An 18619-nucleotide genomic window follows, 5' to 3' on the forward strand; every position below is an offset into this window, starting at 1 on the left:
GAAGGATATTAGAAGTTTTTTTTTTTTTTTTTTTTTTTTTCCGGCCAGCAGCCACTGTAAGTTATGTAAAAAGACATCAATTTTGTGGAGGTGGGGAACACGGCACTAATTTTGCCACTGATAGTCCGCCCTGTATCAGAGTTGGCATAAAATTAAACTGTGTGAATTTGCTAACCTGCAAAACTCTGCTTAGAGAGTCGTTTCGTCCTGTATGTATTTTCGACTGTTAATGTTAATCAAACTGTGAAAAATGTAGTGAACTGAGGTTTACCCCCCAATTATAATTTTTATTTTATTTATGTGGTCTTAAAGCAGCCCAAAGGAGCTTTCATTTTTTGTTGAGTTTGGCTGCGCTTGTGGACAAAAGCAGTAGTGTTTTACCTGAAGGAAGGCTTCATTTTAATTTTTTGTTATTCCCTGAATAAGACGTTTTTCTTTAGTAATACTTAATTTCTTTATTTAGACAGACAATTGAGTCTTAAATTAAAAAAAAAAATTTTTTTGCATTCCTGTTTAGTTGAGATTAATGTTAATATATTTTATGTTCAATTACTGCAATTTAAAGTTGCTATTAAAATCCAGACATTTATTCTAGAAGTTTTCAGAATGTTTATTTAGTAGTTTTTGAAAACAAAGGTTTGAATTGAACGGTGTATCACCCGAACAAATACATATGAAACTTAGGATTAGTCAATAAAGATTTATTTTACATTAATCATTTAGCTTATCAATTAATTAGGTTCATGTTCATGAGAAATGTAGCCCTGACCCCTGTTCACCCAATCTGTTTGGTCAAATTAATGTCCTGTCTCCAGCAAAAAGTATACATGCGGTTTATGCCGTTATATCGTCCCTACCAATGTTGAGACCAAACCCACACGCTTGGTTCTAGTCCAGTGATTCTTAACCTGGGGTCGATCGAACCCCAGAGGTTCGGTGAGTGAGTGTAAGGGGATTCGGCGAAGGTAAAGAAATCCAGAACCCTATTTTTGTATGCTGATTAAATCCAGGCAAAGTGGCTTTTTAGACCAGGTTTTGAACTAGTTTGATCCAAATTTATAGACTTAATCCATTTCTTTTACCTTCTAGTCCGCGATCGGATGGGAGGAGGAACTGGTTTGCTCAGTAGAAGGTTGACTCACACTGCCAATGGGCAGCGCGGCCTCAAATTTTGACCTTTTTATATAACATACTGTCATGTTACGTGCCAGCGACACCATAACGAAGAGAAAAATGGCCGGGCGTGGTACAAATGATGGCGCTGAGCGGGGGTTGTAGAAAGTTTGGAAAACACAATTTTATTGCCAACCAAAAATCAAAATGTGCAAAAGTAAGTAGTTACAGTAAAGTAACTGGCAACATAACTAACAAAAACATAACTGAACCTAATTGCAGGCATGAAAATGGGTCAGGGGTTAAAAAGGTGAGAAGGGTGTGGAGGAAATATGTTCCAGTACACTGTACACCCCAACAAAATATTGAGCTCTGTCGACCCACACTGTGTTTCAGCAGGGCCGTGCAGAGACCGGTGGAGGGGCGGGTGCTCGTAGATCAAAAGGAGCACATGAACAAGTATTTAATACACCTTAAAACAACATAACTTCAATTTTAACCAGCTTTAGATAATTATTGGCTGCGACTGTGACATACCTTAATTGGGAGGGGGCAACAGTGAATAGAGATCAAAATTGTCATCAACACTTTCTGGCTTTGACTCAGTCAGTCTGCCTATTTTCTTCCCTCAACCTCTGCATCAAAACTTCCTTCCTCAACTTGTTCATCTGAGAACAAACCACATTAGATGGTCACTGAGCCACCAACAGCACAGTTTTCTTAAAACTATTATTTCATTATTATCCATACTTAACAACTCTAGCACCTAATGATTAATAAAGCAATGACATAAAAATCTTATAAAAAAATAACATTGTAATTGTGTTTATAATTGTATTTAATACCCGACTATCCTTGCAAACTTGTTCTTACCAGGTCTGCTATTCACCCAGCTGATGAGGTATCCACTGCCTTTAGCAGCCTCATCTAACTCCTTTTTTTATCCCTCAATCTCCCTTCCCTACGAGGCATGTCTATGTAATGAAATATAAATATTAAAAAAAAACAACAAAACAGACTCCCCGGTGGCTTTTAGTTTGAAAGCTTTCTTAATTTCTTTCTCTCTCAATAACGATGGAGGTAGATTTGTGTTTTTATTATTCAATCGTGTTTTTATTATTCAATCAAAAAACAAAGTTACTTCTATCAAAAACAAAGTTGCTTCAATCAAAATACAGTATATACTTTTAATCCCCAAAAAGTCACTTCAATTTAAAAAAATGGTTTTTGATTGCAAAAATAAATTTGAGACAAAAAAAGCATTTGAAAACTATTTTACTTGATTGAAACAAATTTTTCCATTGAAGTAATGTTGTTTTGCGTTTGGGCCACATTTTGGCTAGGACATTTGTGTCTTTATTATTCAATCAAATAAGTTGCTTCAAACAAAAAAATATATATAAAAAGAAAAACTTTGCACACGTGTCAATCACCGTTTACCAAAGCCTGAGAGGGTTTGAGTAGACTCACTATGAAGCATTTAATAAAGCCAAGCATTTTCTTACTACTTTATTCTTGTTTAAAAATAATTCGGTGGGGCAGTAACATGTTTAAAATTTATCATAATTCTTACATTTTGAAGTGCTTGAAAACCATTTATAAATGATACTTTGGGAAAAAAGTGAAAAAACATGTCATATATATGTATCTTTTTTCCAATGTAAAATCTGAATAAATGCATTGAACACGCACAAAAAAATGGGGGAGGGGGGGCTACTTCGCGGTTTTCACTTATTGCGGCGGGTTCTGGTCCCCATTAACCGCGAAAAACGAGGGATCCCTGTATTTCTGAAAAGCTTTAAGAAGCAGGACTCATTCCCACCACTCGTCGGGCCGGTGTTGTGCCGACACCGGCCGTCAGCTCAAATCCAAGCCGAAAATAACGCGTCCCCGGCGGACGACGGGAGCGATGTGAGGCGCCACCTCCATCCGAGAGCATGCCGCTTAATTTGACTCAACAGTGTGTTTCTTCGTTTATATTACCGCTAAATACACAAGCTTGACGCCAATTTAACGGGAGCTATTTTTTTTCATGGGAGATTTGGCTAGCTCTGGCAGTGTTCAACGCAAGCTGCAAAGAATGGCAGTAACTTTTTTATATCGCAAAATGTGAAAACGATTGAAACCATTACTCACCAAATTCAATCTGCTGGCAAATACAGGCAAGTGTGTATGCTGCGCTCTGGTCTGCCCCGGTGTGGATAAGGCCTGCTTTTTGTTTTCGCAGCTATGCAATGCCACCCAAAGGCTCTCCAAGCACTCCATGTACAGTAAGGAGTGCGCGCGTTTGGAATAATGGAACGCACCTTGGGCCAATGATTGGTTCTCGTCAGCGAAGCATCTAGAACAGGGGTCCCCAAACTTTTTCCTGTGAGGGCCACATAACCCTTCTCTTCTCTGATGAGGGGCCGGGGTCAGTTTGTAACAGAAAAAGTGTGACGATTGCAGGAGTGCCTAAATGTAAAAATGTATTGTTTTTCAGAAAGCCACAATCAAATAACCCTTTCTGGATTCTTCACAGAACCAAAGTAAATAAAATAAAAATGATATAATATAATATAGTATAATATAATATAATTAGGGCTGTCAAACGATTAAAATTTTTAAGCGAGTTAATCACAGCTTAAAAATTAATCGTAATTAATCGCAATTCAAACATCTCTAAAATATGCCTTATTTTTCTGTAAATTATTGTTGGAATGGAAAGATAAGACACAAGATGGATATATACATTCAACATACTGTACATAAGTACTGTATTTGTTTATTATAACAATAAATCAACAAGATGGCATTAACATTAATATTCTGTCAAAGCAATCCCTGGATAGAACGACTTGTAGTTCTTAAAAGATAGATTTGAGTACAAATTATAGAAATTTTATGTTAAAACCCCTCTTAATGTTTTCGTTTTAATAAAATTGGTAAAATTTTCAATCAAAAAAATTAACTAGTAGCTCACCATTGTTGATGTCAAGAATTACACAATGCTCATGGTGCATAAAATCAGTCGCACCCAAGCGCCAGCAGAGGGAGACAAAAAACACAAGTAACAAGTGGACATGACACTGCTGTCATTTTAATCTGTTTGAGCGGGGCATATGCGTTAATTGCGTCAAATATTTTAACGTGATTAATGAAAAAAATTAATTACCGCCCGTTAACGCGATAACTTTGACAGCCCTTAATATAATATAATATAATATGATATAATATAATATAATATAATCAGGGGTGCACATAATTTTTTTGCCCAGGTTCTCAGAGGAGGACCTGGAAATGTGACTTGGTCCTCATTGAGCTTGAGAGCCGACCCACCTGATGCGATAAATTTATGACAAGCTTTACTTAGAGCCAATTAACTTTGATTAATTATATTAACAGTTAATGCTTGATTAACATCAACTGGCACAACAAAATTGCCATTACTTTGAAGTGAAATGTAAAGAAATAAACATAAAAGCACCAATTCAAAATAAAGGGCATTATGCGGCTCCCACATTAACTCCAAGCCTTTTTAAAAGTGGGATGTCCTCCTCATAAGACCTCATTGAACGTGTATGTTTAGCTTTGTAAAATGCGAGCAAAAACACGTTTGTCAGTGCATGTCGCTGTTCATTACCTTTATTCCGCCCTATTCCGCCACATGTCCATAGGGCGAGTGGGGTCCTGTTTGACATCGATAGTTTGCTTAATTGCCACATGCTCTCTGTTTTTTTCGTGCTTTTCAAAGTTTGGATGGCTGAAATTCTTTGACCCTACATAAAATGCGTTGCTCTAATCGGCGACATTGGGATTCTCACGGCACATTTTGTACCGCATTTCCGTGCGAGCATCATTCACTTCTAGCCATGGTACCTCCTGTAGCCACTTTTCAGCAAAAGTCCTTTTTTTCGGTAGCTCCGTTGACGTCTCTGTCGTCTGTCTGTCTTTTGACGGGGGTGGGGGAACACGGAAATAATTACTCAGTGTGGCCTGCCTCATCGACATTTTGAGAAGTTATTTTCTCGTGTCCGCCGCAAATAGTGGTCAGCCATCGGTACGCAAAAGCGTATGGAAGCCGTTGAGGGCCAGCGCGTTTGTCTACGCATGTGCGGACCACTTATGTGCACCCCTGAATATAATATAATATAATATCATATCATGTAATGTAATATAATATAATAATACTGTATTAATTAAATAGATAATAACCAAAATAACCATTGCTCAGTTCTTCACAGAAAAAAGCCAGGACATAAATAACTCTATTGGAAAAAAAAAAAAAAAAATTTTTTTTTTTTTTTTACAATTTTTTTTTTTACAATTTTTTTTTTTTTTTTTTGTTCAGGGGGCCGGACCAAATGTGGCTGCGGGCCGTAGTTTGGGGACCCCTGATCTAGAAGGATTTGCTGACTGTCCAAGTGTGACATTTTTTAAAGAACCGATTTCTTACGTGCTCAGTTTACGTACTAAGTTAATCACATGATGATAATAATAATGTAACGTTGATAATAGTCAACCGTTTTATCAGATTGAAATTCTTTATTTGTGGAAACTTATTGAACAACGCGACTGCTATCTGCCACAGCCAACGCACATATCTCCCCCGCCAGAACAAACGTAAACACGGAAGGCACGTCCCTCGCTCTCCCGCACCTCCCTCACCCCTCTACGTCATGCGGTGCATTCAGGAACACATGCTAACACCCTCGCCACAATATAACTCTATTCGTTACAATAATAATAATTAAATAAAACCTCCCGACCCCCCCTCCTCCTCCCAAAAAGAATTTCTCCTCGGATCTACGCAATTCACGTAGGTCGCCATTTTTTACTTCAAAACGGCGAATTTCGCCGAAAGGTGAGAGATTTTCATGCCTGTAATTGGTTAGCTGGCAGCAGGCAGTATCCACCGCGCGCCGTCGGGCTGGCTGGCCAGTCTTATATACAGGGCTGATGACAATTAGCAGCAGCTGGGCGACCTGGAGAGAGAAAATGAGGGAGAGTGACAGAACTACGGCCTAGTGCCATAACGTCAAAATGAGGATAATTTTGAATGGGTATTTGCAAAATGCATTAGCTTGGTAGCTTACATATAGCGGTTTTGAATTTGAAAAAAAAAATGTTTTATTATCTAATTCCAAAGGGTTCGGTGAATCCACATGTTAAACTTGTGGGGTTCGGTACCTATAGCAAGGTTAAGAACCACTGTTCTAGTCTATAACCTCTGTGTAAAACCCAAGGGCATAGGTTTGCATAGGGATGGTAGGAACATAACACTACCAACTTTTCAGGATCCTCAAATTGTCCCCACCAACTTTCTGGCAACCTTACTTGTATTGTATAATGAGTTCAGTTATGTAAGTAATTTAAATAGTCTTTTTTAAGTTTTAAGGATAGAATTGACCGTACTATTATTAAGTGATAAATTTGCATTATTTTCAGAGAAACATTTCCCCTTTTCACTTGCTGAATGTGCCGGACCGTTATCTTATTTAACCTCATATGCACTCATATTGATTGGCTGATGACATGCCCCCCCCCCCCACACACACACACACACACACATGCACACACACACAGCCCCGACAAAAATACAACATGTTGACAACATGGCGCCTCCTCAGACCCCTTTGAAGAGTAGGGATATTACAAGTTTTCTTTTGGCCAGCAGCAGCTACTGCCAGGGATGTAAAAGACGTCAGTGTTATGGACATGGGAAACACTTCACTAATTTGGCTGCTGAAAGTCTGACCTGCATCAGAGTTAGCATAACATTAAACTGTATGAACATGCTAACCTGCAAAACTCGAGTGGGAAGCTGCTGAAAGAGAAACGTCCTGTATGTGTTTTTTGCTGTTAACGTTATGAGTTTTTTTCAGTTATATTTATCAATTTAGACGGACAATGTTGAGTGATCCAAAGACAAATGTTTATTTTTTTTGCATTCCTGGACAGTTAAGAGATTATTAATAGGTTTGTATTTATTGTGTATGTTGAATTTGCTAATAAAATCCAGAAATTTATTCTAGAAGTTTTCAAAATGTTTATTTAGTAGTTTTTGAAAACAAAGGTTTGAATCAAATGGTGTATAACCTGAACCAATACACATGAAAGTTAGTATAAGTCAAAGCAGATTCATTTTGCATTGATCACTTGGCCTATCAATTAATTAGGTTCATACTCATGAGAAATGTAGCCCTGACCCCCGTTTACCCAATCTGTTTGGGTTAAAATGCCTGTGACACGAAAAAGCATGTCTATTTCATAATACACGCGGTATTTTATGCTCCTGAATGAAATGGACCGCTTGGATGTGTGTGGAAGCGATCGCTATATTTATTTAGTTTTTTTAATCCATGAAAATGAGTGACTTCCGACAACAGTCTCGAGTTGAGAAAGAGGGCGCTGTGACGTGTACAGAGGAAGGAGTCCTCTTCACGATACAGCTGTACTGTTGTATGAGAAGGACTAAGGATTCAGCTGATTTTGCGGATTAATACGTTTATTTTTCGCATCATGCCAGCCAAACGGCTGCAGAAAAATCTTGCTGTAAGAGGGAGAGGCGTGTGCGCCTTTTTGGGGTTTCAAAAGGTTCCCATTCACCGATACTGGCCAAAACAAGCCCTACTACTGTGGGACCGTGGGACTTACGAGTATTTTGTCAAATACTGTGATCATTTTAATACGGTGGTGGCCTGCATTTTGTGGCTGACATGCTCCTCACTCCGCCGACGACCGGCGGCTTGTCGCACCCCCCACCAGGCGAGCACTATAGGCTACTCAGCTTTTGCCCTGTTGGTGTGCCCGTTGTTCTGTCAAATTTTCCACCCGATCAGAAATTGCAACTTTGTGTTAAAAATTGCCGGGAATACAGCGATTACAACGTTAACACTACAAACTTTCTTTAAATAAAGGACTACTTAGGTTTGATCATGGATGGCATGTAAAAAGCTCTCCTCATACACATTAGCTGCATGTTAGCTGCACTTAGCTGCACAACAACTGCAGCCAACCTCTCCGTCGGGCGGTTTGCCGATCGGCGAAGACAATCGACAACCCAGTCGTCATGTGAAATTTTCCGGGCTAGTTATGTCTGATTTTCCGCTTCGAAGACTTTGAAACATCACTCGGTTCGGGTTAGCATGTCGGCTAGCTGTCACACCTCTCGGTTTGTTTACATTCTCCGAAGCCGGGGAAGGAAAATGGCATAAGCCCGATTTAGGCTGCATAAAATATCGTTCAAGAGGTGCGACAGTAAAGGTGAAGTCAACAGTTTTGACTATTAGGGAGTAATTTTGCCATGTCGTACTGAATAAATGCTTTTTTTATTTCATATTCCATTTAGCACAAGATTGTTATTTGTCATGACCATGCCATTTATTTAGTTATTGGGGAAAAATAGTTGGACGAAAAGAATATCCTGTAAAAATATTGGCGTAGAGAGACTGAAACAATGACATTTTGCGGCTCTCTTCATTGCGTGTTCCTCGTTGTGAATAATTCCCCTTCAATGGGCTGCATACTAAATCAGATGAGTTTGTGACTCCGCTGACGTCATCCACCTGTTGAGGACGCTAGAGCCCTATAATGGTAGGCGTGGTTAACCGGTAGATTAAAAAACTAATTTCTCGTCATCTGCGCTTTGCTAAATTGTTGTATATAGTCGAATCGTCTCAAAATAATTCCATAATAATCCTATTCAAGACTTTTTTTCTCCTGTCGTACGCACTTTAAGTAATGTCCCTTCCTAAGCAAAAAGTGTACATGCATATTATGCTGTTATATCGTCCCTACCAATTTTGAGACCAAACCCTACGCCCTTGGTAAAACCCTATTTTGAGATCCCAACCTGCACTCTGGTTTGTCAATGGTGTTTCATCATCTTCTTGTTTTTTTGCTTTTTTTTTTTTTTTTTAAAGTACCCCCACCCAATGCACCGCGACCAACGTTCCCATTTTATGACGCTATCAAACAGAAATAGCCTATCGATTCCACCCAGATTGCATTGTGCGCCCAACCCGGTCCAGGAGCGGAGCGTGCGCGCCAAGGTGGAGGCGTGCGCGCGCGTTCCCCACTCTGGAAACGCGCACAGGCACGCGCCTTCCACTGAATCATCCGCAGTTTCCACGCGGAGAAGCGTGCGCAAAGAGGAATTTCCAGGGATGCTGGAGAAAAGCACTTAACAGCCAGCGCGCTTTTTTGTGGGGAGCCATTTTGTCCAAAGTTAGTTGACATCCCCACCATGCTCCTCTCCTCCACCACCGCCGTTCTCCCGCCGCTGTGTGGATTTACCTCCTCTGCCGCTTTTTAGCTTCACACCGCTCCGCGCGTGCAGACCATCATGGACCGCCTCGTCGTCATCCTCGGACCCCTGCAGCTCTTCGTTGCCCTGCTCAGTAAGTTGGCGGGAAAACCAGCGGGAAATGTCACGCGTGTCGCAGCTTACAAGTTGAGTGCGAGGACTGCAGGTGTCCCAAAAAAGTGCGTGTCTGTCTTGTTAGAAGTGAGAGACACTATTAACTCTTTGGTTGCCATTTAAAAAGTCTAGAATACGGGTAAATTTTTTTAAAAAGCACATAAGCAACAGGATGTAATGAGCATTTTCAGTGCTATTGACAGCAATAGACGTCCAATCCATTTGGACTGGGAGGATCTACATCGTTCGATTGCTGCGAGCCCCCCCACTCTGAATGGATTGGGCATCTATCAATGTCAATGTCAGCCAATAAGTTCAAAATAGGGCTACGTCACTGTTCTGTAGGGCTGTGGATATCCTTCAAGTATTTATTTATTTATTTTTAGGTGTTTATTAAATATTCTCGAATTTATTTTGCTTTTTTTTTTATTTCTTTACGTTTTTTTTTTTTAAAGAAAACATGGAATGAGAATTTTAGTAAATATTTACCTTTTTATTTTTTTGTTTTAATTTAAAAAGGGGAAAACAATATCCTATTTTCAAAAATTTGTTTAAAATGTTTTTTATTTTTGAGTTTTATTTATATTCTTTGCATTTTTAAATAAACCACTTGGGGGGGCATCCTTTTGGTTTTGTGGTTTGGTTTTTTAATTTAAAAGGGGATTTTATTTTTTTTTTTTTTCCATTTTTGAATATTTTGTATTTTTTAATAGTTTTTGTTTTTGTTGTTTCTTTACGTTTTCAAAATAGAACAATGAAAAATTCATAACATGTTTTTTTTTTTGATGTTTTGTTTTTAATTAAAAAAGGAATAACATTAATATTTTGTATTTTTCTTTATATTTCTTTTTCTTTTTCTTTTCTTTTTTTCAGCATTTCTTTAATGTATTTTTTTTTTACTTATCATTTGATTTTAAAAACAGTGAATGTTTTCATGTTAATGTAAAATACTTATTTTAATGACTCAACTGCTGTCAGCCCCCCAGTCCGAATGAATTGGACGTCTCTACCTGTCAATGGCATCCAATGGGGTAATAAAGAAAATATTGCTTTTACTGGATGTGTGAAAGGGGCTGCTGTCCTCTCGTGCTGTGAAAATCCTTCGATTTAAAAAAAATAAATAAATAAAATTAGGGGTTTAGATGTGGGAATATCATTATTGATCATTGTTTTTGTTTTATATTTAATTACAGTGAGTAAAAAAAAATACAGACCAATGTGCGTGGGTGTGTGTGCACCTCTTGCAGCAAAAAAAAAAAGTCTGTCTGCATTTGTGTGTGCCATTTTGATGGACATGCATCGCATTCAAAACAGATTGAAACATGCTTGGGCACATGTAGGTTAGGTGGGCACAACATGTGTTTCCATCACTAATAAACATTTCATGCACATGTGTGTAGGTACGCAGCCACACACCTTGGCATCTGAATGTCTCGCTTACGTAGGTGCTCGCGTGTGTTGGCGCAATATTTGTGTGATGTATGTTTGAAGATGTGTACGTCAATCAGTGCCTCTTGTACAACGTACACACATTTTCGCTCTCTTACATGAAAACATGTACAGAACACAAATACACACATGTATTCACACAATTGTTCCTACACATATGCCCTCACTCTCTTATCACATATACACACATGACCATGACAGCACTAGACATCCAATCCTTTTGCAATTGTCTGTGCTGCACCACAAACAGTAAAGCTACAAGTTACGCCTACCATTGAAAACTCACTCATGCAGTATGTTTAATATTTGTTGCCTACTAATAAAACGTTTACCAACAATAAATAAATGGGGCCAGATTCACAACTCCATTTTATCTGGACTGCAAAAGTAAATCATTGACTTAATCCTCATTCATTTAACCTTTGTGTTGCTTATCCTCACGAGGGTCGCAGGGGTGCTAGAGCCTATCCTAGTGAATTTTGGGCAGGAGGTATGGTACATCCTGAATTGGTTATCAGCCAATCACAGGGCACAAATAGATACTCATACTAGGCATGTGCCGGTATGAGATTCTGACGGTATGATAACCTTTAGCCAAAATATCACGGTTTCATGATATCACGATATTGCAATTACAGCTCTAAAATGTGAATGAACTTTGAGATATCTGGGTTATAAAAAACATTCGATTGAACAGCATTTTCAAAACATATTTGCAAGTTGGAACATAATTATAATGTTAAGATTAGGGCTGTCGAACGATTAAAATTTTTAATCAAGTTAATCACAGCTTAAAAATTAATTAATCGTAATTGATCGCAATTCAAACCATCTATATAATATGCCATATTTTTCTGTAAATTATTGTTGGCATGGAAAGATAAGACACAAAATGGATATATACATTCAACATGCTGTACATGAGTACTGTATTTGTTTATTATAACAATAAATCAACAACATGGCATTAACATTAACATTCTGTAAAAGCGATCCATGGATAGACTTTTAGTTCTTAAAAGATAAATGTTAGTACAAGTTATAGAAATGTTATATTAAAACCCCTCTTAATGTTTTCGTTTTAATAAAATTTGTAAAATTTTCAATCAAAAAATAAACTAGTAGCTTGCCATTGTTGATGTCAATAATTACACATGGTGCTTAAACCCGCACCAAAGCACCAGCAGAGGGAGACAAAAAACACAACAAGTGGACATGAAACTGGGCTGTCATTTTAATTTGTTTGAAAGGGGCATGTGTGTTAATTGTGTCAAATATTTTAACGTGATTAATTTAAAAATTAATTACTGCCCGTTAACGCGATAATTTTGACAGCCCTAGTTAAATAAAAAAAACAACAAACAGTAACTGAAATATTCTAAATTTGAAAAAAAATGCAGTCCTTTTGGTGAGTAAACCAACAGCCACAGCTCAACATTATTACCATCAGAGCAAAAATAATTGAAATATTTTCCATAAAAAGAACATGTCTATGACTCGTATCATGTTTACATTATACATACACTCTCTTTCTCAACACAGACAGTTGCTAGAGAGAAAAAAAAACACGTTTAACCCCCGCTAGACACACTAAACACGCTGGATTCAACTCTCGTAGCTGGTGGGAAACATTCATCACAGTGTTTACGAACCTTTAATTTTGTATAAATGCGAAATCATATTGGAGGTAATGCCTCCTCAGCAGCCACCCTCCGCAAACATGTTTTACATGTCGGCTGGCCCTCCTCCTCTAAGCCGCGGCCGTCTGTAACTTTTCTGTAGCCGAAGTATTCCCATACCAGCGATTTCGTTTTCTTCGATTGGGGGGAAAGTTTAGGAGTTTCACCTCCTCTCGTCATCATGTAGCACAGCTGATTTACTGACACCGATCAACAACTAGTGGGGGAGGGCTGAGCCTTGCAGCTGCTAGTGACGGATTTCTCCCTGCATTTATGGTACATAACAAATAGCTAATACCTTAGGGACGGTATGACGTAAAATTTTGGCGGTTTTGAAACCGTGACGTTAACATACCATGGTATACCTTGAAACCGAATATTAGGCACATGCCTAACTCATACATAGGGACAATTTGGAGTTTTCAATCAGCATACAATGCATGTTTTTGGCATGTTGGAGGGAACCAGAGTACCATGCAGCTAGGCACGGGGAGAATGCGGAAACTCCACATAGGAAGGCCGAAGCCCAGGAATAAACCCTTGTTCACAGAAATGTGAGGCGGATGTGCTAACCACTTACCCACCATGCTGCTGTTTAGATACATTTTTAATGAAAAATAAAACAGAAGATAACAGTACTAGTTCGGACTGTAAGTCGCACCTGAGTATAAGGCGCACCAGCCATGAAATGCCCATCGGAGAGCAAAAAAACATATATAAGTCGCACCGGAGTATAAGTCGCATTTTTGGGGGAAATTTACTTGATAAAATCCAACACATAGAACAGATACGTCATCTTAAAAGGCAATTTAATATAAAAATACTATAGAGAACAACATGCTAAATAAGTGTACAGCATGTTACATGATGCATGAACAACGAAATACGTATATACTGTCCTCACCAGGACGCTACGGCTCGGTCCTGGCTATACAGCGAGCTAAACTCCCAAATGACGATGCTGGACGGCCGTATAATTTTCTGAATCAATTTTGTCCTCGGTACCAAACAGGTTCGCATCAACGTAAATAAATGATAATTAGCTGCTATTACAGCAATGCCACTAACGGTTAGCATGCGTTCACTAGCATTAGCACATTGTTCAAACAACTACACAATTGGCTCTAAGTGTCCGTTCGTGGGTGGAAAACCCACAACAACAACAGAGAAGATGATACACACAGGTGTTGCCTCTGTAGAGATATTTTATAAGCATAAATGATGAACGTAGGTTTGCAGCCGTGTTTCTCTCTCTCTCTTTCTCGCCCACTCGCTCAGAGACGCTACGTAGCTGTCAGTCTTCTTCTGGCGTGTGAGCGCTCTTCTTCGCATAAACAAGTGCGAGTGCGCCCCCACTTGGGCGTGAAAGCGCCAGAAACTAAAAGCATGCATTTCAATATAAAAAAGTCAATAATACAATTGAACACACATTGCCAAAGGCAGAACGCGAACGTGGCCATAGCTATTAAGAGTTATACAGGTAACTATAGCATAAAGACCATGCTAACAAGTTTACCAAACCATCAGTGTCACTCCAAAACACCAAAATAACATGTGAAATGATGTCATAATGTGTTATTAATTTCACAAATAAGTCGCACCCTCAGCCAAACTATTGAAAAAAAAAAAACTGCGACTTATGGTCCAAAAATACGGTAGATATTTTCTTTTAAAATTAATTTCCTATTTACTTTGTTAAAAAAAACAAATGGAAAATTTAAAAATGTTTTTTTTATAAAAATAAAAGGGTTTATTCATTTATATTTAATTAAAAATAAAAGGGGGGAAATATTCTTAAATGTATTAAGTTTTCTAGTTCTGTAGTCGTGAGGACAACAGAAATTATATTTAAATTTTATTCTAGCAAAAAACATGAGGTCGGTGCACATACTTTAGTTTTGTGGACTACACAAAATGACATGATGGGCTGGATCCGGCCCCCGGGCCTAGAGTTTGGCACCAGTGGGTATGTTTGAAATTGAATGATTGCTGCCAGACTCTCCCAGTCCAAATAGATTGACTTCTATCTCTGTCAATGGCACTATACATGATCTTTCACTTCCAGCGAATTTACTATTACAGTATACTGCTTTTTTAAGTTCTAAGGCGTCAAAGATCATTGCCCTTTTATCTTTGGCCGCTGAATGGGAAGAGGTCATACGGTGAATCAATCAGCACATGTCTAATTTGACACAAGTGGACTTATGATCCTCTTTCAGTCCAAATCACACTAGGGAGCAGAATGTAGGTTGTAATACTAAATAAAGGACAACCGCTGCCTTCCATTAGAGGGTACGCACCTATTGATTTGTCAGCGACGGAAGGCGCCCCAAAAGAGGGGCAGTAGAGAGGCATATGTGTTCAACTATTCAGGGCCTTCGCTATGGGTTTATCACAGCAGGTTAGCGGCTCAACACAATCGACGCGTAGCAAGGAGGATGGATAAAAGAGCAGCATTTGAAAAAAGGTCAAAGAAAAAAACGATTGTTTGCGCTGACAATCATCAATCATCCACCGCGCGTGTCTGCGTAATCTTGTTGTCAATACCTCTAGAACAAAATGGACTTTTCAGGCAGGGAGTTTTGGGACTTTTCATGAAGACACAACTAACGGATTTTAAGTGACGCTCTGTCTTTTTCAAAATGTGCAGCAAAGGGATGAAATTTCATGACAATCCTTTTAATGGTCAAATTGACCTGAAAATGATGGGTTCACTCTTCACTGAGACCAGGATTCTAAAAATTAAAAATACATATTCAATTTTAAAGCAAAGAACATATATTTAAATAATAATAACAATAGGTTTGCCGTTATTTCCAGGAGCAAAGAAATGTTATTACCACAAAAATTGAATTAATTTACTGTTTTACATTTGTTTTTCCTAACATGATTGTAAAATGTACTCTTCAAACGAAAATGGAGGACTTCCTGTTTGTTTTCAGGAATGGCTTCGTGAGAATATATTTTTTTGTGGATCTACGCATCATAGACAAACCCAGAGGTGGAGTGGCCATCGGGCGGGGTTTTAATGGTGAAAATGGGGCACTTTGAGGCAACGTGATGAGCATGAACCCGCCTGGCCGCTTGGCACCACCAATTATGGTTGCTTTCAAGCATGTTTGGATGAAAATACAGCGAAACCATAGACTTCATAATGATATCATTATGAAGTCAATGGATGAACATCCTGTTGTTTTGGGCAGCCATCGTGGTTGCCCGAGACACACTATTGGTGGGCACAAGCACACGGAGGATAGCCCAAAATGTGTCTTTCTGGGGTGGGCTGTGGCATTTATTGTCATTTAGTGAGCTGCAATCAGAGGTCGGTAGAGTAGCCAAAAATTTTACATCTGTAAGAGTAGCGTTACTTCAAGTAATATTACTTAATATATATATTTACATAAAAGATTAAACCAACTAATTTTTATTGAGCCATTGCATCCAAATTGAGATATCTCAAGCAGTTTGTCGTTGTAACTTTTCAGACTGAGGTTTTTTTTTTTAAATCACAAACTTCAAGGTATTAGACACAGATACCACACCAGGGAGGATCCCAAATGCAGCGGCCCCTGAAACAGTCTAACACAGGGGTTCCCAACCTTTTTTGCACCACGGACCGGTGTTATTTGGGTCTTTTTTTCACGGACCGGTGTTCTGACAAATTTTGCAACCCATCAAAAATTTCAACGAAGCGGCTCTGCGCATGCGCGTGACGTTAAACATAGCCGCAAAATGCACAAATGCAGCGATTCCAAAGTAAACACTACAAACTTTTTGAAAGAAAGGAATATTAACTTACGTTTGATCATGGACTTGTAGAAAAGTTCTCCTCAGATACATTCTGCCATGTAAGCTGCACACAACAACTTCACACCGCTCTCACCATTAATGACTTCGCCTTGTCGTTAAACATTAATTGTGAAGCCCGCTTCACGAAGATACGATGTTGGAAATTGTAGCAAGGTTTTCAATGCTCTTGTAGCGATGTCAGGATATTCCGGAATGACTTTAATCCAGAACCTCGGTAGAGTTGTTGTCTCAAATGTACGTTTAATAAGGTCGCCGTCATTTGCGAACTCAACGCAAGTTGATCTTCCTGTTGCTCAGTCATGCTCAAATCACTCGGTTTATTCACAAACGGGTCACGAATCCACTCCTTCGCAGTTCAAGGGTCTTCGAGGTTGTAGGCCCGTCAGGTGCCCTTTTCGCCGTAAAAATATCTCCAAAGACGTCTGTTTTCCAGTCATCTTCGCTCGCGTGGGGGGTAATTATTTCAGGGAACAAATGTGCTGCGCCCGCGGCCTAGCAATACGTTATTATTGAGGACAAGTGCACATAGATATATTATATATATACACAAACAAGATGTACTGCTAGCAGTCCAATCAATGGATTTCTATGACGACATTGTAATCTATCCCGTAGTATTATATCTAGAGTAGACAGGGATATTGGTGTGTTAAGCAGGGGCACAGGGTTAATTCAGCCAGAATGCAATAGTTATTAAATTATTATTTCTGTGCGGCCCGGTAGCAAATGCGCCACGGACCGGTACCGGTCCGCAGCCCGGCAGATGGGGACCCCTGGTCTAACACATAATAGCTTGGTGTAAGATACTGGCAGAAAAGAATACAGGAACGCCGTAAGCAAGTAGTCGGTGTAGTGTTCAGTAAACTTCTGTGCAGAGTATGGAATGGGGACCCCTAGAATGGGAAACACCTCCTAAGGTGGTGGAAAATACAGACTTCCAGATACAGACTGATAAGATGGTCGTGGCCAACCAACCGGACATCGTGATAATGAATGAGCAGCAGAGGACAGCCGTTATGATTGATGTAGCCATCCCCATCGATGGCAAAATCAGGAAAAAGGAACTCGAGAAATTAGAGAAATACAGAGGGCTTAGGGAAGAGCTGGAGAGAGCCTGGAAGGTGATAGCAACAGTGGTGCCTGTGGTCATAGGAGCACTGGGGGCCGTGTCCACCACACTGGAGTAACATCAGACATATCCGTCCAGAAGAGCGCAATCCTAGGAACAGCAAAGATACTGCGCAGGACCCTCAAGCTCCCAGGCCTCGTAAGAAAGTAATTATTTGAACACACTGCTATTTTGCACGTTCTCCCACTTAGAAATCGTGGAGGAGTCTGAAATTTTCATTTTAAGTGCATGTCCACTGTGCGAAAAAAAATCAGAAATCACAATGCATGATTTTTTTTTAACAATTTATTTGTGTTCTACAGCTGCAAATAAGTATTTTAACACCTGTCTTTCAGCTAGAATTCTGGCAATGAAAAACTTGTTAGTTTCCCTATTAAAGGTCCACCTCCAGTCCATGTAATATCCTGAATCAGATGCACCTGTTTGAGGCCGATAGCTGCATAAAGACACCTGTCCACCCCATATAATCAGTAACACTCAAAACTTGTAACATGGCCAAGACAAAAGAGCTGTCCAAAGACATCAAATTGTACACCTCCACAAGGCTGGAAAGGGCTACAGAGTAATTGCCAAGCAGCTTGGTGAAAAAAGGTCCACTTTTGGAGCAATCATAGGAAAATGAAAGAAGCTAAACATGATGGACAATCTCAATCGGAGCGGAGCCCCATTTAAGATATTACCTCGTGGGGTCTCAGTGATCCTAAGAAAGGTGAGGAATCGGCCCACAGTTACACGACAGGAATGGTCAATAACCTAAAAAGAGCTGGGACCACCATTTCCAAGGTTACTGTTGGCAATACACTAAGACGTCATAGTTTGAAATCATGCATGACACCAGGGGTCGCGTTAACCGAATATTTTCCGTCGTTGACCGGTTTTTTAAAACGGTGACGGAAAAAACTGAAGTTCGTCCGTCATTTTGACAGGTTGCAATTCACACCCCAGACCACAGGGTGGCGAGTGAGCATATTAATTAGCTACTGTCTCTCTTAACGCATGACGTCGTTGGCTATTCTGTCAGAATATTGTAGCGTCACC

General features: G+C 39.3%; 1 protein-coding gene across 1 annotated transcript in view; it reads left to right on the forward strand.

The window, feature by feature from the left end:
• Positions 1-9124: 9124 nt before the first annotated feature.
• Positions 9125-18619, forward strand: part of LOC130931091 (GDNF family receptor alpha-4-like) — a 243164-nt gene continuing 233669 nt past the window's right edge. The window contains exon 1 of the mRNA XM_057859583.1: positions 9125-9494. Within this exon, the coding sequence (XP_057715566.1) occupies positions 9440-9494 (55 nt within the window). The 5' untranslated portion in view covers positions 9125-9439. The remainder of the gene's footprint in view (positions 9495-18619) is intronic.

Source organism: Corythoichthys intestinalis, chromosome 15 (assembly GCF_030265065.1).
Source record: "Corythoichthys intestinalis isolate RoL2023-P3 chromosome 15, ASM3026506v1, whole genome shotgun sequence".
Lineage (NCBI taxonomy): Eukaryota > Metazoa > Chordata > Actinopteri > Syngnathiformes > Syngnathidae > Corythoichthys > Corythoichthys intestinalis.